This window comes from Telmatherina bonti (assembly GCF_933228915.1).
Source record: "Telmatherina bonti genome assembly, chromosome: 7".
Classification (NCBI taxonomy): domain Eukaryota; kingdom Metazoa; phylum Chordata; class Actinopteri; order Atheriniformes; family Telmatherinidae; genus Telmatherina; species Telmatherina bonti.
In genome coordinates, this window is record NC_136625.1 from 16,058,975 (window position 1) to 16,083,480 (window position 24,506).

Consider the following 24,506-nt stretch of genomic DNA (forward strand, 5'->3'; position numbering starts at 1 on the left):
TGATAAGATTTTTTCCTGAATATGCTGAATATGCCAAAGTATAAGAACTATTTCATGTTGGCCTTGATGTACTTTATGTGCTAAACAACCACTGTCAAAAGCCAGCTGATCTAAATCAGATCATTAACGCGTTGCTATAGTGACACCTGGGAACAGAGTGATATTACAGTGGTTTACCTCGCCAAAATAAATGTAAATATACACTACTCACAAAAAGTTAGGGATATTTGGCTTTCAGGTGAAATTTATGGAAAATACAATATGTTCATGCTACAGTGATATAATATCATAAAAGTAAGACATTTAAGTAGAAGGATGCACTACTGATTTCCTCATCTCAAAAAATTCATTCAACACAAAAGGTAACAACAATGGTAGTTACACCACAACAAAAAATTTGAACGTCTCAATATCTCGTCATGTGCCCTTGAGCATCAATTACAGCTTGACAACGACGTCTCATGCTGTTCACAAGGCAACTTATTGCCTGCTGAGGCATGGCATCCCACTCTTCTTGAAGGGCAGCCCTCAGGTCATTGAGGTTCTGGGGTGCAGGGTTTCGAGCCTCTACACGACGGCTCAGCTGATCCCACAGGTTTTCAATGGGATTCAGGTCTGGAGAGAGTGCAGGCCATTCCATTTGAGGTACACCAGTCTCCAACAGCCGTTCCCTGATGATGCGGCCTCGATGAGCAGGAGCATTGTCGTCCATGAAGATGAAATTAGGCCTGTGCTGTTCATGTAGGGGCACAATCACTGGATTAATGATGTTATTCAGGTAGAATGGGCTTGTCACTGTACCATTCACAAAGTGTAGGGCAGTTCTGTACCAAGTGGACACCCCTGCCCACACTGTAACACCGCCACCACCAAAAGCTCGCCTGGTGACAACAGTGGCTGATGCATAGCGCTCTCCCTGACGTCTCCAACATCGTTGCCGGCCATCATTTCTGCTCAGTGTGAATCGACTTTCATCAGAGAACAGCACTGAGGCCCACTGGTTCCTCGTCCAGCGTAAATGCTCCCTGGCCCATGCAAGACGATGATGCCTGTGCCTGGTGGTGTGGTCAGGTACCCGTGCAGGTCATCTAGCACGCAGACCACGCTGATGTAAACAGTTTCGAATGGTCTGACGTGACACTTGGGTGCCTCTCACCTCTCTTAAACGTGCCTGGAGTTGAGTGGCATTCATCATCCGGTTTCTCAGGGCAGTGTTCACAATGTAGCGGTCATCAGCACGGGATGTGGCCAAAGGACGTCCACTTCTAGGCCTTTCTGTGACTCTTCCAGTCTCTCCATATCTCTGTTGCAACCTCCTGATGACACTGTGACACTCCAAGCTCAGTGGCCACTTCTGTCTGAGAACGTCCTGTTTGAAGCATCGCAATGGCAAGGGACTGTTGTTCCATTGTTAGGTGTCGTCTTGGTCTCATGATGTCAAAATGTGAACAGCATGATGAGGACAACTGTTTAAACACCAGCTCTAATTGAACCAGGACATTTATTGGTCAATTCAAGGATCACACACACCTGCCGTGATTTTTGCCGTTAAGCTCCTTGCTAGAGAACAGCAACTTGTGCAAAATTTATTGAAACATTTAACAGTTGGACATGTGCATTTAAAAGCCTAGAGAAGATCACATTAAGTTCACCTGTACAGGTTTGAATGCATTTTAGGCTTGTTGTGAAATTTCACCCAAAAGCTGAATATCCCTAACTTTTTGTGAATAGTGTATATGAAAATAATGCACAACAGTTTTCATTGGAATTCTCACTGACCATGGAACAAATAACTAAATAAAAAATAAATAAATTATATATATATATATATATATATATATATATATATATATATATATATATATATATATATATATATATATATATATATATATATATATATATATATATATATATAAAGTGATTTTTCATTTATTAAATGTAATACTTTTATTTACTTTTAATCGTCTTATAGAAGAATTGTCAAATATTTTTTATTAATTAATTATGATAATTATTACAGTATTATTATTATTGGTAATTTCTTAACTTCCGGGGGAAAATAAAACAGGCGTGCACGAAACCGGATATGGAATTGCACACACAAAAAAAAGAAGCTGAGCCGTCAAAACATAAACAGAGGGGACAACCTTGTGTGAACGCAGCTAGCTCGTATAATACTTTGACTTCATCTTAAAGCTTTGTGCATGCACTCCTCATGTTTTGTGTTTCCTGTTACAGAACTGTTAGTAGAGGCACTTAGCTGAATTGCTAAGTAGCGAGGTGGAGAAAACAAATCTGCAATAAAGATTAGGACTAAACTAAGAAGTACGTCTCGTCGGGCCTTCGAGTGGAGGTAAAGCCAGCTATGCTAGTTAGCGAGTTAATGCAGTGCTATATCCGCTAGTTTGTATTTATACAACCAGCTTTTCAAGTAAGACTGACACCTGTATTGTAGATATTCGTTAGCTTCACACATGCTAGTTAGCGTTCGGTATGGCTAATAATAGTGTCACGTCGTCGTTCAGTCGCAGTTTTATGGAAGACTGTGTACTATTGGACACCAGAAAGCAAATGGGGCATTAGTCGGGCCGAGTCTGCTAGCAAGCGAGTTAGTTTGTTTATGACATCAGAAACAGCGTATATAGCTGTCAATATTAGCCTGGCTGCTAGTTTAAAAGCTATGGGGCTAACAGGTAACATGTATCCCTCATAATTCAGTAGTCTGCGGTCATTACACTTCAAGTATGAGCTGAAATGTCTGCTTGTTTAGTTATACAAACTTCTTTATTTTGCACACCTGTATGCTTGCAAATAAGTAACATTATTGCTCTCTTCTTCTAAACTCAGAGGTTCTTCCTCGATACGACGCAGGACCAGGGAGACAGTATGGCTGAGGCTGACGGCAAATCCGCTGTACCTAATGGTAAAGAGAGTATTTGAAGATAATCAACTATTTTTTGTTTTACCATAACAGCAAACAACTGCCATGTTCCGTTGACTTGAGAGTTTTTAAAAGGGAAGACCTTCTGTTATTAGGTGGCTCTGACGAAAAGGATTCAGGAGAAGATCAACAAAAGGAGGAGAATGCCTCTGGAAGCAAAGAGGAACAAACAGAGTCTTCCTCTAAAGACGGTAATACTATGAAATACTAAGAAGGAACTCAATTGAAAATAAAATGTTGCCACAATTATTTAAAGTTGTCAAAACCTACACAACATATTTGAGTTCTTAAAACTCAGCATGGCCTAACCCAGGTATATTTAATTATTTTAATGTAGATTTTTAAAGTCTTTTTGCATAGTTAATTGTAATTAGTGTTAGGCATATCTTTTGTTTACCTTGTTGTTTACATCCCAATGAGACAGTCTTTAACATTTTGACCTTCCCTTTTTTTGTAGCCCCTAAAGAAACAACAGAGGCATCTAGAGCTAAACCAATGCCAGAGGTGGAAGGGGAGACTGGGACAAACAGAGAGGGAGAGGAGGATGAAGATACAGACAGCATGGACGGCAGTGGACTCTACTCTTTGACAGAAGATGGTGATAGGGAGAGTGAAGGAGGGAGACAAGAGAGGGCTAAAGAAAAAGATAGTGGGAAAAGGGCAGCTAGAAAGAGAAACAGACCTGGTGGCGGCACCAACCATTCTTCTAGCTCAGATGATGATGATGATGACGATGAAGACGAAGAACAGAAGGATGACGATGACGACGATGATGATGATGATGAGGAGGCCATGGAGGCCTGGCTGAGAGCAGAAGTCCGTGATATGCGAGGCCCTGTGTGGCAAGCAGTGCCATCACTGCGCTCCAGGGAGATCGGTCAGAACTCACACCAGTTTGTAAGGCGTGTGTGTGGAGCCCGCTGCCTCGTGCAGAGGCTGGAGCTTCAGGGTCGCTTAGAGAGGCATACAGGTTGTGTCAACACGTTACACTTCAACCCCTCTGGCACACGCCTGGCATCAGGTAGTGATGATCTACGAGTGGTGATATGGGACTGGGCCATCCGCCGTGCTGAGCTGGAGTTTGACAGTGGACACAAGAGCAATGTATTTCAGGTGAGTGAAATGAGAAGCTGTAGGTGATGATTATTGGCATTATTTCTACATTTTCTCTCCCTTTAATTTTTTTCACTTGTTCATAACAATATTATTTGCAGTCTTTAAAGCAAAAGCAGAAGGAAGAAAATATGTATAACTGAATATTATGTACCTGTGTCATTTCCCATTTCACACATACTTTATTTTTCCTCTCTACGCCTTTACTCACATCTTAGTTCCTTAAACCGTGTAAGCAGGGCAGGCAAGTGCTGACACAATGAGGGGGACGGTCTTTTACTAAAATTAAATATCACTAGGATTAATAATTTTATTCCAACTTAAATAAATATAATGTGGGACACGTCTGCATCATCAAATCACTGTGTTGTTTCAGCCTGCTGTTTAATTTGATTCTTACCATCCGATGACCATTAAAATTTGTGTGAATTTGTGTGAACGCACGCAAACACACATATATAAATGTACATATATATTTTTGATTTCAAGTTTCAAGGCATGATTAAAATATACCACTCCCTTTAATTGTCACAGATCCAAAAAACACATCCACAGAGCATACAATGGTTTATCATTGCTAATAATTTCTGCATCAGTTTTCTTGCCTGCGCTTTATCTCTTCTCTACTTGCATTCATAAAATAAAAACATCTTTGACAGTATTTCTACATTGTACAGGTCACAGCGGAGAGACATAATTGGGAGGATTAAAATTAAACAAGCTAAGCTAAATAATATTATTTTGCACTGTGGTATAATATGTTTATTATTTGTAATTGTTGACCTTTGAGTGTAAATTTGAGCAGTTGTTTTAGCACTACAGGATAAATTAGTAGTTAACATCCCAAGGGTGACTTTGCCACTAAGCATTGTTATTTGGGATCAGAAACTAGATAAATGATCTCCATGCCCTTGATTTATGCAGGCAAAGTTCCTGCCTCACAGTGGAGACTCCACCTTGGCCATGTGTGCTCGCGATGGTCAGATCAGGGTGGCTGAGCTTTCTGCCACACAGCGCTGCAAGAACACAAAGCGGGTAGCACAGCATAAAGGGGCTGCACACAAGGTGAGAATTAGAAACACTTATGAAAACCCTGTTGTCAAACAGATAAGGTGAAACAATTGCTTATCAGTCAGTTTTTTTTTTTCTTTCTTTTTCTCCCAGCTGGCCCTGGAGCCAGACTCGCCTTGTTCCTTTTTGTCAGCTGGAGAGGACGCCGTGGTGTTTGGTATTGACCTGCGTCAAGATCGGCCTGCCAAGTAAGTTATTGTAAATTTAATACCATGAGCAAGTAAGAGGACTCTGGAGATTTAGGTGTGACTGTTGTGTGTAAGAACTATGGGAAAAAAAACAGTGACAGCTAAATAAGTTAACGTCCTAATGTTAAGTTTGGACAGGCTGACGTTTGTTTATTTTTATTTGATAGGACAAGTATGCTCCATGAATGATGGGACATACTACAGCATTTTAGCCGAGGCTAATTTTCAATGCCCGTCCCTAGTTGGGCTTTTACACAATAAGAAAATATACACGGATTACATTGCATTGCAAAAATTAAAAGTTACACATCCATCCATCCATCCATCTTCTGCCGCTTATCCGGGGTCGGGTCGCGGGGGCAGCAGCCTAAGCAGGGAAGCCCAGACTTCCCTCTCCCCAGCCACATTTGCCAACTCTGCGGGGGGGATCCCGAGGCGTTCCCAGGCCAGCCGAGAGATATAATCCCTCCAGCGTGTCCTGGGTCTTCCCCAGGGTCTCCTCCCAGAGGGACGTGCCTGGAACACCTCACCAGGGAGGCGTCCAGGAGGCATCCTGACCAGATGCCCGAGCCACCTCAACTGGTTCCTCTCGATGCGAAGGAGCAGCGGCTCTACTCTCAACCCCTCCCAGATGACCGAGCTCCTCACCCTATCTCTAAGGGAGAGCCCGGCCACCCTGCGGAGGAAACCCATTTCAGCCGCCTGTATACGAGATCTCGTTCTTTCGGTCACGACCCACAGCTCATGACCATAGGTGAGGGTAGGAACGCAGATCGACTGGTAAATCGAGAGCTTCACCTTCTGGCTCAGCTCCTTCTTCGCAACGACAGACCGGTGCAGAGTCCGCATTACTGCAGACGCCGCACCGATCCGTCTGTAGATCTCGCGCTCCATCCTTCCCTCACTCGTGAACAAGACCCCGAGATATTTAAACTCCTCCACTTGAGGCAGGACCTGACTCCCGACCCGGAGAGGGCAAACCACCCTATTCCGGCTGAGGACCATGGTCTCAGATTTTGAGGTGCTGATTCTCATCGCAGCCGCTTCACACTCGGCCGCGAATCGCTCAAGCGAGAGCTGGAGATCACGACCAGATGAAGCCAACAGGACCACGTCATCTGCAAAAAGCAGGGACCCAATCCTGAGGCCACCAAGTCGGATCCCCTCAACACCTCGGCTGCGCCTAGAAATTCTGTCCATATAAGTTATGAACAGAATCGGTGATAAAGGGCAGCCTTGGCGGAGTCCAACCCTCACCGGAAACGGATCCGACTTACTACCGGCAATGCGGACCAAGCTCTGACACCTGTCGTACAGGGACCGGACAGCTTGTACAAGGTGGTCCGGTACCCCATACTCCCGGAGTACCCCCCACAGGAGCCCCCGGGGGACACGGTCGAATGCCTTCTCCAGGTCCACAAAGCACATGTAGACTGGTTGGGCAAACTCCCATGCCCCCTCCAGGACCCCAGAGAGGGTATAGAGCTGGTCCACTGTTCTGCGACCAGGACGAAAACCACACTGCTCCTCCTCAATCCGGGATTCGACTATCCAGCGGACCCTCCTCTCCAGGACCCCTGAATAGACCTTACCAGGGAGGCTGAGGAGTGTGATTCCCCTGTAATTGGAACACACCCTCCGGTCCCCCTTCTTAAAAAGGGGGACCACCACCCCAGTCTGCCAATCCAGCGGTACTGCCCCCGATGTCCACGCAAGTTACACATATGTGCCTTTTTATATACATGCAAAATACAAATACGTATATAAACACCAAAATGTAAAATTAAGTAAAACACATTCAAGGCTGTCAATAAAATTCAGTCCGAAATAAGAACAGTGTCAATACATTCAATCTAAACATATGAGTTGATACAGTAAAGTGCCATCAAGTTTCTTTCTTGTGTAGTTATTAAAAGTTTCTCTTTGGGAAAGTTTCACTGCAGTTTCCTTGCATCTACACTATAGCATAATCATCTTTAAAACTGCTTGCTTATTTTTTTTCTTCTTATTTGTGTTTGGTAGTAAACTGGTGGTTGTAAAGGAGGGTGATAAAAAAGTGGGACTATACACCATCTTTGTCAACCCAGCCAAGACACACCACTTTGCTGTTGGTGGGAGGGATCAGTATGTAAGGTAAGAATGCTGATGTGTCTTCAGTGTTTTATTCCTCTACTCATGGAAATCGAATACTTCAAATACACTTTATAAGATCTGATCAGTTAGATGTTACTCTTGTGATTTATTTTTTTCTTCTCACCACCCACCTTTTCTCCCTTTCTATAGGATCTACGACCAGAGGAAGATTAATGAAAACGACAACAATGGTGTACTGAAAAAGTTTTGTCCCTCGCATTTGGTTTCCAGCGAATCCAAAACCAACATTACCTGTCTTGTCTACAGTCATGATGGCACAGGTGAATTTCTTTACGCAACATAAACAATCTCTTCTTATAAAAAAATGTTAAGAATATTATATCTCAATGAAATCATTTGAATTTTTAACTTAGTTTTAGGTAAATGTTTAACTCAGTTTGATGACTCATTAATAACAATGCTTCTGTCAGTTCTATGCATGTTCCTTAAACATTGATTATAAATGATCAGATCTACAATTTATGCAATTTATACTTGGTCTGTTGTCTTTAAATAACAAATATTCTCTACTTCTAGTGAATTAAAATAGATCTAAACACATAACTCAATAGATTATTTACCTGCGTTTCAGTAGGGAGTTGTCATTGTCTTAGATTCATCAGCTCTTTGGCCTAAGTTGTCTAAATTGCTCCTAAATCCTTGGAAGTTAAGACCTCCCTTGTTTAAAGGAATTTTGCAACCTGTTTTAACTTTTTCCAGAACTCCTGGCTAGTTACAATGATGAGGACATCTACCTGTTTGACTCCAACCACAGTGACGGGGCAGACTATCGCAGGAGATACAAGGGACATCGCAATAACGCCACGGGTATTGAATTCAGCCTCCCATTTAAATTGTCAAGTGGCACTTTGAAAATGACTTCTGCTCTCGGGTAGAGCTGAATTTTGCAAACGTTTAACCGACTGCAGGAAATTATAGCTGTCTTTTTGAGTGTCTGAAAACTGCTCACACCAAACACATCATCCTGTGCCTTTACCTCTGTTGTTTGACAGTGAAGGGGGTGAATTTCTATGGACCCTGCAGTGAGTTTGTGGTCAGTGGTAGTGACTGTGGACACATTTACCTGTGGGACAAGTACTCTGCTCGCATAGTTCAGTTCATGGAAGGAGATAAAGGAGGAGTGGTAAGTGAGAGTGGGAAAGTGCACTAAACATATCTGTGTTCGTGTGTGTTTTATCATATCTTACGAAAGTATACTGCCAAACTATACTGTAACAATGGGCGCAGTATGAACAGCAGACGAGGCAGAGGACCCTTAATGCCATTGATACCCACAATGCAACACTACACCAAATGCAGGAAGTGACTTTTTCTGTAACTTTGTAGTCTGCTTCCTGTGTTTGGTCCGCTTGAAATGGACCGAGACCTGCATTTGTAGGTAGACCAAGTCCGGATCTTTGATCTGAATCAGAACTCGTTTGGCGCATTCACCAAAAAGGAAGTGGACTTAATGAGCAAATGGAAAAAAAAAAGGTTGATGTGAATGTACCCTTAATGTTACTCACGAAGAGTCCCCGATACCACCAGAAAAAGCTACGCGAGACTTGTGTGTGCTCGCTTTGTCTGTAAACACACTTCCCAGAGCAGTCTGGGAAATGGCTAAACATAGTGCCAATGTTGCTAAGTTAGTATCGGAGGTATCGTGTGCATCAGTGTATTCGTTGTACCAGGAAATTATGCCCTGACAAAAGTTCTGCAGTTAAATGGGTTAACTTTTTAATGTGATCATTTTTCTGTAATTAATTAATAGTAATCAATGCAGTTGTTTCACTAATGTGTATTAGATGACATCTTTAGAAAGACCCAGCCCTTTAGAAATTTACGCTTAACTTTGTTTTAGTGGCTGACTCTTGTATTTTTGATCTATAACATTAAAGTATTGGCTACAGTATGGTTGCATTAACAAACTTCCTCATTACTCTTCACTACTTCAGGTGAACTGTTTGGAGCCTCATCCCCATCTGCCAGGTATGGCCACCAGTGGGTTAGACCATGATATCAAACTGTGGGCACCCACAGCTGAAAACCCCACAGGACTGAAGGGTCTAAAAGAGGTATTAGTTCAAGCTTTATTAGATGCTTTTTAAAATCTTGCTTGTATTTGTGATATTTTACTATTTCACGAAAAGGCTACTTGATGCAAGCAGCTTTACTGTGTAATATTGCAGTGCAACTGATTTAGTTAGTTTATATTAGGATGTTTAAATTTGCATGTTTTCTTGACTCAAATGCTTCAAAACCATGGCTCGTAATATAATGATTGTACAATTAAGAAGGTTTTAGGGCTGCTTCTTTTCAGTTATTCATTTTAAGTTTTAAATTTTATGTCAATTTCCTATATTTAAACAACTATTTTTTAAAAGTGGATTTCTTTGAGTGGGCATATGGGTTAAATTAAAAAAGGTAGATTTAAAAAAAACTTTAATAATTCCAGAGAGAAATTGCTTACCAATAGAAATTTATTCATTTGATTTGAATGAGCTGGTTGTTCCAGAGATTTGACTGGTGTTGCATATCCATCTTTACACTAAGCATTAGAATAAACATCTGTTCTTTGAGTGCAATGAGATGGTGTCTATTCAGCATTTTTTACACATGAAATAACACAACTGTTTCAGGTACTGAAATTCATTTATGAGAGGTGCCATGTGGGAAGTACCAGCCTACACACACATTTTCAACAAGGTTGCTGCTACTACATAACTCTCTTTTTCTTTAATGAAGCACATCATGTCAGAACTTACAAACTATGAAAATGATACTAAATAAGTTATGACCAAAAAATAAATGTTTTTTTTTTTTTTTTTACATAATTGTAAAAAAAAAAAAAAACATGCAGAAAAAGAAACCTAATCAATCACAAAAAGATTAGAAACCAATCTGAAGTTATAATTATCTGAATCTATGAAGCAATAATGTCTGAAAGATCCAGTGTAATGCATCATTTTGTGTTGTCACAAGCTTTTGTCCCGGTTGCAAGTTCCACTTAATTTTGTTCACATCAGTTTTCTGAATGAAAATGTTTAATACATCTCTTTGACATGTTTATTTGCATTTAAAACATATTGCTAAAAGAAAAGTATGGGGAAAAGAGACATGTCTTTCCAGGGACAAAGAAAAGGGTGCTGGTTTCATTGATCCCTCTGTGGCTGTTATTTTTTTTAAAGCTGGTTGGAGCTTTTACTTTCTCTTTACACTTACTGCTGGTTAAATGCTCAAGTTGAACTTAACAGAATAATTTTGTACTCATCTTTGGGAGATAAAGCAAACTGCTTTAACAAAATGAGTGGAATTATTTCATTTTATTAAAAAAAAGAAAACTTCAGCAAAAATGTAATTATTCTTAATTCACACTGCTTTCAGAATCATAAGCTGCCAAAATACAAACAAGTCAGTGGCTTTAATGTTTGGTTTGTTAGATATGTTTGCTGAGACTATGTGATCACCACATTTACTTCTTTAACAATTTGTTTGGTTCATGAAGGTGATGAAGAAAAACAAGCGAGAACGGGATGAGGACAGTGTGCGCCATGGTGACCAGTATGATACCCAACTGCTTTGGTTCCTGATGAGACACATGAGGAACAGAAGACCCCCAAGGGTGAGCTCCTTGTTCTAAGAAGTTTAAAAACAGGAAGAGAGGATGGAAAATATTTTTTTTATGGAAAATGCGAGTTTTGAGGCGGATTGGAAAGATGCTGAATGATAAAAGGAAGGCATGATTTTGCTCAACAATGGTTGGTTTTTGGCGGTCACCATAAGACCTGTGATTATTATGGAACTTATATAAAGATAGTTCTCTCTGTCTCATTTCCAGGCTCGCCGTGAGGGAGCAGATGCAGACACAGATGAGTCCTGGAGCTCTCCGGATTCCTCGGACGAAGAGGAAGGAGGTCCAGATCATGTCCAGTGCATGTCATCTTGAACCATACATACATACACACACAGAGACACACACTTAAACATACATTTATACACTCTTTATTGCCCTTGAATTGATGCACATAGGCAAGCACTATTGACACACTGGCACACTCAAACACTGATAAACCACAGGCTGTTTTTCTTTGATTCTCTTGCTTTTTTTCTTCCTAACACACATGCAAACAGAAAAATACATTTACATAAACATACTGGTGAAGCAGAGGGACAGAGATGCTTAACGCCTGGTTTCCCAGCCGTGTGGATGAGTGTGCACATAGTGACTGCAGACAGCTGCACTTCCAGAATCCTGAATTTTGTGAGAATAGAAGAGGCTTAGTGAGCACTCACATCCCTGACTTGGAGGCTTCTGCTCGTCCGTACATTGTCGGTGTGTTCTGCATAGACTCAGAAAGATGTACTGTGCATGAATGGCAAAAAAAAAATACTTCCAAATTTAGGCAACCTGTAGTGAGCTTTACTACACCAGCACATAGTTTCCCATCTCTTTCCCTTTGCTTTCTGTGCAGATGAAGGGGGGGGGTGAGCAGGGAGAAAGGGCGTCGGCTTATACCCTCAAACAATCCCCAAAATGTGATTCCCTTTAAGATTTGAATCGTGTGAGGTGATGGAAAGCCCAGTGACGCTCGCTACTTTGCCCCAGTCTTGTGCTTTTCTTTTTTTTTTCTTTCTCTGATTTGAAGCAGCTCGTTGAATTTTTCATGTTTGATCCCAGAACATTTTTCTTTTTAAATCTCCAAATGCTACATTACCTTCCATGTCCCCCTCCACTTAACATCAACCCTCCTCCATCACTGCTGAGTGCACTACAAATCAGGGATGCTATAGTGTGTGAACGACTAATTGTGCACCGTGTGTGATGTTGGAGATGGACCTGTTGCTTTGTACATGTTGAAAACTCCAGTGAAATTAAGTTTAGAGTTTTTTTTTTTTTGTTTTTTTTTGAGTTGGGGAATATTTTGCACTTGAGCATATTTTGAATGAGGAGAGGTGGTTTTCTTTTCCATCCTTTCTTCTGCTTCTTTCTTCCTCCTCTCTCCATTCAGAAACTAATCTTCAACAAGAAATCTTCAGTTCACCTCTTAATAAATGTGAGAAATTAAGAGGTAAATAGTATTCAGCGTGTGTATAGGAAAGGGTAACAGATTTCAAGCTCTGTTGGGGAACTATGATTAATTTTTTTTTAAATTTCATTTTATTTTTTTAAAGAGCCAGACCCGACCTGGATCAACTACAGTTGAAACACTGCCTATGAGCCAAACGAGATAACCTTGTTAAACCCCAGTAATATTATTATAATAGCTTTTTTGGGCTTCTTGCCACAAGTCTATAACGAAAGACAAATGGCTGAACCTGTTTAGTTTGGTCATAAACCTCACTTACCAGCATTTCCAGAGCTCAGTATTTCACAGGATGATGTAATCTGTTTAAAAAAAAAAAAAAAAAAAAAAAAAAAAGAAGCGAGGAAACACAGTTTTACAGCAGCCAGCATGAACTCCAGGATGCTTAGTAGCCTGCAAAACAATTCCCCTTCTTGCAAGCCTGGCATTGCAGCTGGATGCCTGCTGGTCGTAGTTACGTATAAGAGTTCTGTTGGTTCACTCATCTGGAAATGGAGCAAACTTGTCTAAAATTACATATTTCCCCATTTGACCCAGGTCGGGTGCTGCATTAGCACTGGCTCAAAAATGAGGAGGGAGGGAGCAACGGGGGGGTCAATATGCTTGCCAGTCATTTGTTGTGTAAGAGCGATAAAGTCCAGCTTTTCTCATTTTCTATGAGAACTGTAGTTAGTTGAATTTATATGTACATATATAAATATATATTAAAATTGAGAAGAAAAAAAAAGAAAAAAAACTTTAGCAAATGCTGTTTGACTTTAAAATGGGGGGGGGGGGTCTAAACATTCAATTGGTATTGATGCAGAGGTTTATATTCTATACTGTATGACCACAAAAGTACTTTTAAAATCCAGAAAAGAAAAAAAGTTGACATGACATGTTTTCCTTTTGACATCTCTCTGTGATGAACAGAAACACAGTCATTTAAAGTACTCCAGTTTGGATTCTTTTTCTTGTTAAACAAAGAGAAAATACTTTGAAGATCTCAGTCAATCATTCAGACAGTTCTATCCAGATTTTCCCACTGGCTATTTTTGGCATCTTGTATACATAATGAATAAGGCTTTTGATGAACAATTCTTTTCCCATCACCGCCTAATATTGTGTTCTACTATTTCAGTTGGAAATATGTACAATTTGTGCAATAAACAAAAAGACAGTGCTCCTGATGTTGTCATTTTACTGTCTGCTTGTTGTACATTTCATGAAATGTAAAACATGGACTCATTTGATTAACTATGAAGTTTTAGAGTTCTAATGTTTTTCAGGTAATCTAATATCATTAGGAGATAACATTAATGTGTCGAAGTTGAAGGAAAAAAGAATTATGAAGTCCACAGGAGATTAAAATATCCAGACTTGAAATATATTCAATAACCGATTTCAAGTCTGAGAAACGATGAATCCTGATATCACTGTGACACTTTGATGAGCATGAAAACATAAATAGTTCTTTAGATATATGAAGTACCTGTGTAGTCAGTTGTTTAGATAAATGTCTGCAGTAAAACCAAAAGATAAAGTCCACCAGAGCATATCAAATAATGCAAATTTTCTTTCCAATAAACGATGGTCCATTTAAGAAATGTTGAAACCGAGACATTTTATGGAAAATATTCACTTGGAAGTTGATGCAAACAATGTGTCAAAGTTGGAACAGGGTGATGTTTGTGTAGCATCCTCTCTTAGCAACTATAAACATCTGGGATGTGAGGAGACCAGTTGTTGGAGTTTTAGGATAGGAATGTTATCCCACCTCTGTCCAATGCAGGATTAAAAGCTGCTGAACAGTCTCATGTCTTTGTTGCAGGATGTTCAGCTTTCACCTTTTCTCCCGTGAAGTCATGCTGACATGATGGATGCAGAATGAATGCTTCAGCTGAAATACGCAAAGTTTTTCCAGAAAGATGTCTGGATAGGAACACATGCTGCTCTAAAACTTCTTAGTAGTTTTAAGCATTGATTGAGCCTTTAGAAATGTGTAAGCTGAACGTGCCGTAGACATGCAGGATGTTTTACCATCTTCTGATAATAACATGGATGGTCCTTCTCTGACCTGTGTGCTCCTAATCTGACCACAAGTTTCTCACTTTTCTCAGACCGTCTATAATAAGCTTTTGCTCTGAGGAGGATGCGGTGGCGTTTCTGGATCCTGTTAACATTTTTTTCACTCTCTCACTTCTATATGGTGTTGAACTGAGTCTTTTCTAGAAGTCTTCCTGAGAATATGCAGTCATTTCCAGTAGAAAACCACTGCCGTTTCTAATGCAGCCTAAAGATCACAGCATCCAGTTCTGATTTTCACCCTTGTCCCATGTACACAGAGATTTGATATTTACATACCACAGGTTGAACATACTTTTGATATTCTACCAGTTTGTTGATGCAGTCACACGTTGGTGAACTGCTGCCCATCTTTCCATCCGAGAGGCTCTTCCTCACTGAAATGCTCCAGTCAGACTGTGTCATGCTACTGATCTGTTGACAGTTAACTTAGTTGTCAGACCTCCAGATGTTTTTTATTGGTATCCTGCCTTTTATTACCCCCGTTCCAACATTTGTTTTTAGATCTTTTGATGCCAACAAATTCAAAATGAGCCCGTACTTTCCATAAAATGATAAAATATAGTTTCAAAATCTAATATGTTCATGTTTTACTGGGAATAAAATATAGGGTTTATGACAAGTAGAAATAACTGAATTTTATTTTAATTTGGGTGGTACACAATTTTAATAGATACTGGATTGCAGTATCGTCCAAGTCAACTCTAAGGACAAATACAGCACTGTAGTAGCTGTGTCCTTACATTTATAGGCAGATGCTCATTGAATGAGACCACCAGTTTGCTGTCATAACATCAAATGTTTGTTTTTTTTAAATAACTTTCAGGGTTTCCACGTTCATCATACCTGGAAAAGTCCTGGAATGCCGTCCACTGAATAGGAATATAATAGGATTTTCTTTTGTTGCTTTGTGTTGAAGCACGTAGGATTACTGTGGCTTTGATGACTGGAAAACTTAGGTTTATAATTAACAACTTTTTCTGCACAGTGAAACTGATTAGGCCATGCTTCAGATGCTTGCATAGATAATACTCATGCTTTTGTAACCGTTAGTGGTCTGTGTGAGGGTTAGGAAACCATGAGGGTTTCATTTTAATTTTTCCTCTCTGTGGTCATTAGTCAGGAATCTCCTCAGTTTGATAGAATTCACTTACTTATTGTATATTTGTCATTTCTTCTTAATTACACTGGGCAACCAGCACTGTGCTGCCGCACGTGGATGTAAAATGATTAGAAATCAAAAATGTAAATATTACACTAATACTACAGTAACTTCAGGCTCTAAAACTGCCCAGAAAGCCAGAACTAAACTCTGCTTTTTCAGATCATTTATGGCACTTATCTAATGTTTTTTACAAGTTTAGGTATCTAAAATCTTAGACCATTACAGTGAGAACCTCTTCAGAAAGCTGAGCACATTTTGTGTCATTCTTGCTTGATGATCCTCTTAAAGGAATTTTGTAGGGTGAAGAATTGCTTTTAGGGTAAAGGTTAAAAGATGTTTCAAAGCGTGCAACTCGGATGACTAATAATAACACAATCATCAGACTTTCTAGAAACATTTTTATTATTCAACAAGTTTCTTGAGTGGGAAGTCAAACTCACGCTGGCAGTGACATTTATTCACTAGAAATAAGATCAGAGTCTCTGATCTGGCAGGACAGCCTCATCTCTCAAAAACTAATGTGACAAACAAAGTCAACATACAAACATTCGAATCTGTGTTCACTGAGCTGATACACACAGCTCTACACCTGCAGTTCACCTGACCGAAGCCAGATCTATGAAAACCTGTTCAGAGCACATTTCAGACAAAAATCAAAACAAAAACATCCTCTTTGCCAACACACGCACTGTTGCGCTCATCAACCAAACTATGACCAAATGACAGATGAAATGAAGAAACTGCAGCACACAGAGCTTTAAATGCTCGTCCCAGTTAACAAAAGTCATATGATTGTTTTTAAATCAAATACAAAAAGTAATTGGAAGAGAGCCCCACATGCAGTTAGCAAAACTATCTCCAAATCGTACGCCCGGTCCTTCCCTATCTCATGCATGTAGGAGATATGATCCTGCCTATTGATTACAATCCATGACAGTGCAGACATAAATATTAAAAGAGGCACTACCGTGGACTCTCACTTGTTTCTCTTACGCTGACATGTTCACTCACACTCACACACATTTCCCTCTGACGAGAAGGCACAGAACTCAAAGTTATTCTTTGTACTCCAAGAACTGCTGCAATCTTTTCCGGTGCTCTGCAGACACGTGAACGGCACTAAAGAGCGAACAAAGACAGAGTTACAAACATTCAGGAGGAGAATAAAAAAAAAAGATACTTGTCAGATTTGAAGTCACAGGCAGTCTTACTTCAAGTGACCGCCAAAGGTGGTCGTTATTCTGTAGATGGCGGTTTTGATGGTGGCCCTGAGAGCAAAACGCAGTGTTTTGTAGCTGGAGTCTCCCATGCTGCTGGTCAACCTGACAGGCTTACTGGATGCATGAGGCAGCTTGAAGTGTCGGTCAACAGCCTGTACATGAGGACATCATTAAATAAAATGACTGAAGCATAATGACCTCAAGTATATACGGTTTACATGTTAATATAAAGATATGTTTGTAGTTCTGAATATTGACAAACATACTGAAGGCATTTGGATATGTAAATGAAAAAAGCAGGACTGGATGTCCCAATCTGGGCGATGCCTACACTAAATAGCTCTAAAACAAATCTTCTATATGGGCTAAGCAATCAGGTAAAACACCTCTGGCCAGTAAACCTTTATTCCATGATCATTCATGTACATTCGATGTCTTAACAAGCAGATAACAGTGTTGATGCTAATCAAGGAGAGGCATGTACTAACTTGTAAGATCTAATTGGCAACATTGCATTTGTTTCAGTTTCTTTCCACCTCTACACTGTATGGTCTGTTTGATATGAAATGAATCATAACTTTGACAGATTTTCAACCAGCTTGCTGAAAACACAAGGCGCATGGTTTAATAAAGATCATTTTATTTTCATAATAAATGTTCACGCTTTTTGGGAGCTGCCCATGTCTTCTGCAATATGTGTTTGATGTATGAGTATAATGAATTCAAACACCCTACCATTAATTATTTGGCAGATTGTTGTTTGGGAACAATTTGTCAGTAAATTTCTAAGGACACCCAGCAGGACGGCATAAGGAGCCATTTTTAGCCTGGAAGCTTCTCATCCAGATCCATCACACTTTGCAACGATGTGAAGCAAAGTCAACAAATAAAGTTTAGTTCTTACTATCCTGCAGTTTTTGATAGTAAACTATAAGTTTAAATGATGTCTACTATTTCACTAAACGGTGTGCTTGTTTCTCAACTAATTATTTTATTTACGGCTCAAAAACTAAAAAAAAAAGATTATGTTACTTCAGAAGCACTTTCTCTTTTAAATGAATACATTTCAAGTAGTACATATCCTTATCAGATGGCAGTTAAAAACTTTAGGAGTGCTGGTTTTACATTTCCCTTGGCAGCATACATATTATTTACTCACTCCCACTGTCTTTCTGTGCTTAGAAAAGTCAGCTACGCAAGTTTGTATCAGAAATTTTAGTAGTAAAAAAAACTGGTCCGTATCAACCTGTAGCACTTTTTTTTTTTTTTTTTAAATACACCTAAGTTTTTTAGTTCTAATTTGTCATAAATGTGGATTTAAAACTTGTGAACGTTGACAGTGTGGTCTGTACCACCCTTGGTAATTTAAGTGAGATTAAATTTAGGTAGTAGTACCTATTTTATCTGATGTAATCCTGCTTGGTACAGTCAGAAGTGATTAAACTAAAACATATTTTACTAAAAACAGTTTTTATTGATCTTTTTATTTGTCTTCTTGGCCATTATAGCAGCAGAATGATGGTCTGGCTGCTGTGTTGTTTTTTCCTGATTGAAATCAAGAAAAATGACAAGCAAAAAAAAAAAAAAAGAGTTTTGTAAATTGTTTTGTTTTCAATCTACAAAAAAAAAAAAAATCAGCAATATCGAAGAATTGTGAGAATTGCAATTTTAATTGAATCGGCACCTTAAGAAAAATTGGAATCGAATCGAATTGGGACAAATGCATATCATCACGGCCCTAAAATGTATCATATGGGGAACTTCATATCAGAACATGTGTACCCAGTATGGCTACAGCAAACCATAATAACTTGCCTCTTGTAAGAGCAGCATGGAGCTGAGAATGCTGGGCAATGAAGTCTGCACAACTCCAAACTGGTCTTCTGAGAAAGAGGCTTGCACAAGGTAGGACAACCCTGCAGGTGGATACAAGATCGTGGAAAAAAAAACAGGAAAAAAAAAAAATCAACTGGATGTTTCAAGAGGTTTCATCCACTTCAAATAAAAACCGACACTTTCTGCTCCTACCTTCCAAAGCCCAGATATGAGCCTGGCTGTCAGCAAAGAGAGCCTGACTGGAAGCTTCTGGAAGCTGCAGAACACAACATTTACTAAAATGAGTTCTCTTTAAAAAAAAGACAAGAACAGATTCAGACGAGCTCAGACTTAAGTCGTTAGATAGACATCAGTGAGATTACACTACAACATGCACTATTAATTAGAGGAAGGAAAAGATAGCAACTAAACTAGTAAATACATAAAGCAAATGGCAACTATCGATATGAAATCTGTTTCTGATAAAGTTTGGATTTGTTTGCGTAAACAAGAATTTCCAATATTTAGAAAACAGTAAATATTCAGAAATCTTGCTTTTGGCAGTTTCAAGGCCCGTGTTACACGATCCCTCAATTCAAGCTATTAAGGTAATTAGTAAGGCTCATTGTAACAACTAGATGGATGGAAAAAAGCTACATTAGTAATGCCCGCACAAACAGGAGTTAAATTAGTGATGGCTACATGTGAGGATATCAGATGTGTTAAAACTAAGTGAAAATCTACTTTGTCAGACCAGCACATGCGGGAGCCCTGACATATTCATGCACAGTCGACACACATGCTTACCTTGTTAAATAAATACATTATCAGCACCCGCTTTGCCAAGAAATTTTTAACCTGAATGAGAAAATTAAGTGCAGAGGTGTTTTCTATTAAAAGTAGTTATGATAATCAACACAAATAATGGCTTTTCACACTTCCTGGCCAACGACACACCCTTCTAGAAAAAAAATGCATTTGACAACTTTGGTAAAACTGCAACCTTTCTTTTTGTTAAGCAACCAGTGAGAAGCTGAGATTCAAACAGCAGTCTATGTGTCATTTCTTTGCCTTTCTTCAACCAGATCAGATGTAACTGGTTGATATAAAACAAACTACTTTGTTTGATTCCAAGTTACTCAAGACCTGTTGAGTAACCTAATACTACCTAACTAACTAGTTAGGACAGCCTTAATGCCCAAAGCAGAGTGATGGGCAAAAAAAAAAAAAAAGTGAAATAAACCCACCATGAGGCAATGTTTTTTACCTGTTCTTTTCTGTTCTGAAGGAACTGAGCAAGAAAACTTGGTTTCGAGGGTTCCTGTTTAGGACTAGGAACTGAGGCTGGGGAGGGAGGGGGGCTACCATTGACCTGAGAACCTGAAAAGAGAGAGAAGCTTATTAGCTTTTAGAATATATTTAAAACTACATTGATTTAATTACAGTTAACTTTTATTTTCATCACAATTACAAAATGAAACTAGTTTTCATTAAAAGTTTTGATTGTAATTCTCTTACCTGTGGAGGTGGACCAGAGTTTTGGTGCTCTTCTCATGATGTGGGGGCTCTGGACTGTGCCGTACCATGGTGAACCTTGTTCCACCGGAGCGGTGAGACGTCGCATGGCAGGGGAAGCAAAAGGGCTGTCCAGGTCGGGCGTGAACGGTGCTGTCAGAGGGCTCTGTGGGTCACCAGCAATGGAGCGCGCAAACACTGAAGCTGGAGTTTTCATTAAGAAAACAGGCTTTGGACTCATCACATCTTCAATACCTGAGGTCACTTTAGGATTACAAAAAATAAAAAATATTACAAATTCTGCTTAATACAGTGATCCACAAGACTTCATATATTTCAGACACTGGTAAAGAGCAACATACCTGATGTTTCAGATGAAGTTTTTCTTTCACTCCCGCTCGACAGAGATTTTGCCCTGCCGTTGGTTGCGACGGTCTCATGATAAGCCACGAGTCTTTGAGTCAAATCAGCCAGCAGAGACAGACACTCGTTACTGATTGCATTCCAGTTATGAGGATGTCCTCCTAGGAAAGACAAGAATAATTTATATAAAAAAAATAAATAAATAAAAAAAAAAGTAAATAGTTAGACAGATGATGGAAAATATGGAATGGCACAAAAGAAGAATCCAAACACAGTAACAGACCTGGCTGACTCAGACTAAAGACTTCACTGCGCCGTGATGGAGAATGCTGAGACAACAAAGCTAAGTCCTGCAAAGCTAGAAACTGACATTTGGAGGAAAAAATGTGTCAATTATCAAATATGGAAATAAAAAAATAAATAAATAAATAAACAGAGGCCAAAAGTGCAAGTGGATTTTCCATACCTTTAATATCATTGGCTGTTTATCAGTGAGAACTTTAGGAAGACACTGGTGGGCATCTTCAGTAAAAGATGACTGCACAGGAAAACTGTAGACCTGGAGGGGAAATATATTAGATTTAGTTGTGTTATCTTAAAATAATGCAGCCATTTTGGTATTATTCAGCTCCTTAGACACTAAAACCAGTGGCACTGCTGCCCCCTACTGCTTACAAATGATAAAACAACACTTCTCAGCAACATACCAATCAGTACTATTTAAACTATTTGATAAAAAGATCACCATGGTCCTCTTCCCAACAATACTAGTAAGCAGAAACCCCATAACTGCTTTACTCCAGCAAAAAAAGCACATCATAATAGAACATTATTACATGTTAAATATAAGGAAATGCCTCCATATTGCCTTACACAAAAGCACATACCTCAGAGACAAAAATCCTAAAGAGCAACAGAGTGATGTACCACATGAAGAGCAGGTATGTAGCACTGATCCAGAGGTGGTAGAGGAGGGAGAGGTCCAACAGTCCAGCTATGCTATCAAGAGGGTTGACGGAGCTGGGGGGGGGGGGTCACAGACATGTATCTAACACACTGAAAACTGGTTCATAAGTTCAAATGCACAAAATATTTAGATGTGTTTTACATTTATTCAAACTCACTAACCTGTCCAATTGTAGATTCAGTGTTTTACAGATCCATGGTTTTGGAATGTATCCTATAAATATTAAATAAAACATCTTACAGTAATTATTGGAACTGAACACAAAAAGACAAAAGCAAGACTAAAACTTGTGTAAATTATAGTAATTAACAATAAATCAGTGGATAGTTAGCTGACTAATTGGATAAAAATACATTTTAGTTTTCTAAGCATATTATTTATTCATAAACAAACATTCTCACCCAGAAAGAAATACAAAACTATGAAGTTCCTGACAGAGTAAAAGGCTTGAGAGATGCTGCATTTCACCACCAGACCCAGAGATCCTTTGAAGCGAAGGTATTTATATTGCTGGGGAAAAGTAATAGATATACAACAATGAACCAAGAGTATGAATCTGAAATTTTGCAATAAAAACCTTTAGACTCGGTTATTCAAGACAGGTTCTAACAGGTTTATTGTGGTGCAATGGCATTTTAGAAAAATCTATTCAGGCTAGTCATTACAACTTTATCAGTCGAGTTATGAGTGAATTCCTATCACATACCTCAACAGCATGAAACGAGACATAGTTCATGTTATGGATCACTCCGAGGAGACTATGTGAAAATCCAACAAAGGCTCCCGCCAGGAGAAACATGAGATGGTACTCATTGAGACACATCTGAGGATGACTGTTCGGGATTAAAAACACAGTAAGTTAAACTGAATGAAACATGTAGAGGTCTTTAGGAGAGCTTTGTGTTTCTGCTGCTTACCCATCACTCTGTGCACATGAGTAGGCTAATGTTTCATATCTGAAACCGGTAGTGACAGCACAGCACCAACCTACAATCATACCCATGAGGCAATGGGCCAAGGAGATCACAAACTGGCGAGGGTGGAAAAGCTGACCAAATAATGCAATTTTTGAGCAGGCAATATTTGGAATTACTAAAGACACAGAGAGAAAAATGTTATAACTACAATTCATCAATTTTTAACATTTTATTTTAAAAAAATGCACTAATGTACCAATAATTTATGTATTATGGAACAGAGTTAAATTAATAATGCATGAAAATACATTTTAAACTAGTTTTAGTTACACACAAAAATAAATAAAGGGTTTCAGTTCTACATACAAGACATCCAGGTAACATGTCAGCCACAAGAAAACTAATAAATAATTTCACAGTATCTTGTCCCTCACCTGTGTGATACTCCAGGAATAAAAAACCAACCATGATGATCACGCCGCCGAGCAAAATGAAGGAGAAAATAGCACTGGCACTGGTCAGAAGTGATAAGCATTCTGAAATTCATAAAAACAACAACAATAATACAAATGACAAAAACAATTCAATTTCACACACAAGTCTTGTGAGGATAAATTTCCCAGTGAGTGTAGTGCCTTACCTGTTATTGTTCGGATGGGATGGAAAAGACTGAACTTGCTGAGGATGACAAATATTGCTGTGGTTGGAGGCAACAATAAGACAGCCCAAGCAATGCTGGCTGCAGCCCTCCAGCAAATGACCTGATTAAAGACGTCATTATTACATAGACAACAAACAAATAATCCGTCTCTACATTAACTTTGGTTTTCAGGAAATGTATATCAACCTTCATAAACATACTGTTGTGTTGTCCGGCTTGGTATTCAGACCAGTAAATTTATTTAAATCTCAGCTTACTACAATTCTGGTAAAGGAACATATTTAATGTGCAAATTAAAACCCTGCTTAAGTTAAATAACGTTAAATAACGTTATTTATTTAATAAATTACGTTAAATAATAAATTTTGTTTTATCTCTATCTTTTTAGACAGCAGAACGTAATATTTTGTTTCTATGTAACAATCAGGGTTCATAAAATCCAACACGTTCAAGTTTATTACAATTCTGGTGAAGGAACAGATTTAATCTGCAAACTAAGACCCTGCTTATGTGATGAAGAACACGTTTTACACATTTGGATAGCTTTATCTAGCTGAAATTTTGTTTTATCTGTCTTTTTAGACAGCAGAACGTCATATTTTGTTTCTATGTAACAAAAAGAGTACATAAAATCCAACAAGATTAATTACAAAATGTGAACGAAGGCTCCCATCTTTCTAGTCTCAACAATAACAAATATCCAGACATTCATCATCATAAAAAAAAAGAAAGATTAAAGACTGATTTTTTCCCCCCAAGATCTCATCTTATGTGACTTATTATTCAAATACTCTTGACCTCACTTGCATTATTGTCATCTGAATAATGATCATTTGCATGATTTTGGTTTCACATTGTTGTTCTGTCGTTAGCCACACTCCCCAGCTAGCATGCTAGCTCAATCTAAACTTTCTCTGATTTTATGAATGACTAACTGTCTCTAAAAATAAAAAAGACTTACCTTCCGAATAAACCAACAACTTGTATACGTTGAAAACATTTTTATTTCAATAGTAACCCACTTGTCGATGATATTTTCTTCAGCTGTTAAACTATTTACCATCCATTTCCCACATCGCGCCACATGCATTTCAAAGGACCTCGGAAGGACCCAGAATGAAAGTTGTCCATCTTCCTGCCTGTGCGCAACATTTAAAGTCCATATAAGTTCAGTTTAAATGTGGCTGTCTATCAAAAAGATAAATATAGAAATGAAAACTCTTTTTATAAAAAGGAAAAATCAGCTAAACAATGTTAAAATTGTTGATGTTAAAATTTACTAAACA

General features: G+C 38.9%; 2 protein-coding genes across 2 annotated transcripts; one reads left to right on the forward strand and one right to left on the reverse strand.

Annotated features, from left to right (window-relative positions):
- The first annotated feature begins 2,121 nt into the window (after positions 1–2,121).
- dcaf8 (DDB1 and CUL4 associated factor 8) lies at positions 2,122–13,695 on the forward strand. Its single transcript, XM_079244290.1, has 13 exons — positions 2,122–2,356; positions 2,851–2,926; positions 3,040–3,135; positions 3,402–4,057; positions 4,982–5,122; positions 5,222–5,316; positions 7,339–7,449; positions 7,600–7,730; positions 8,170–8,277; positions 8,463–8,593; positions 9,405–9,524; positions 10,955–11,071; positions 11,288–13,695. Exons 2-13 carry the CDS (start codon positions 2,890–2,892, stop codon positions 11,393–11,395), a joined length of 1,851 nt encoding a protein of 616 aa, XP_079100416.1. The 5' UTR covers positions 2,122–2,356; positions 2,851–2,889; the 3' UTR covers positions 11,396–13,695.
- Positions 13,696–16,162: 2,467 nt separating this feature from the next.
- On the reverse strand, positions 16,163–24,292 carry ndc1 (NDC1 transmembrane nucleoporin). The gene is made up of 18 exons (XM_079244108.1): positions 24,182–24,292; positions 23,200–23,320; positions 22,994–23,095; positions 22,560–22,734; positions 22,349–22,475; positions 22,044–22,152; positions 21,804–21,855; positions 21,563–21,695; positions 21,142–21,234; positions 20,959–21,040; positions 20,675–20,836; positions 20,316–20,576; positions 20,065–20,177; positions 19,605–19,655; positions 19,011–19,074; positions 18,798–18,898; positions 16,974–17,134; positions 16,163–16,881 (listed from the first exon to the last, which is right to left on the reverse strand). The coding sequence occupies exons 1-18, from the start codon at positions 24,281–24,283 to the stop codon at positions 16,818–16,820; spliced, it is 2,073 nt and encodes a 690-aa protein (XP_079100234.1). The 5' UTR covers positions 24,284–24,292; the 3' UTR covers positions 16,163–16,817.
- Positions 24,293–24,506: the final 214 nt, after the last annotated feature.

Bases quoted from the DNA above. Each gene is read 5' to 3' on its own strand.
- dcaf8 (XM_079244290.1), top strand. From the start codon at position 2,890: ATGGCTGAGGCTGACGGCAAATCCGCTGTACCTAATG. The intron at 5,123-5,221 runs GTGAGAATTAGA...TTTTTCTCCCAG, and splicing joins ATAAAGGGGCTGCACACAAG to CTGGCCCTGGAGCCAGACTC. The intron at 7,731-8,169 runs GTGAATTTCTTT...AACTTTTTCCAG, and splicing joins CTACAGTCATGATGGCACAG to AACTCCTGGCTAGTTACAAT.
- ndc1 (XM_079244108.1), bottom strand. From the start codon at position 24,283: ATGGTAAATAGTTTAACAGCTGAAGAAAATATCATCGACAAGTGGGTT. The intron at 22,735-22,993 runs GTGAGGGACAAG...CTGTGTCTTTAG, and splicing joins ATTCCTGGAGTATCACACAG to TAATTCCAAATATTGCCTGC. The intron at 18,899-19,010 runs GTAGGAGCAGAA...ATCCACCTGCAG, and splicing joins TCATATCTGGGCTTTGGAAG to GGTTGTCCTACCTTGTGCAA.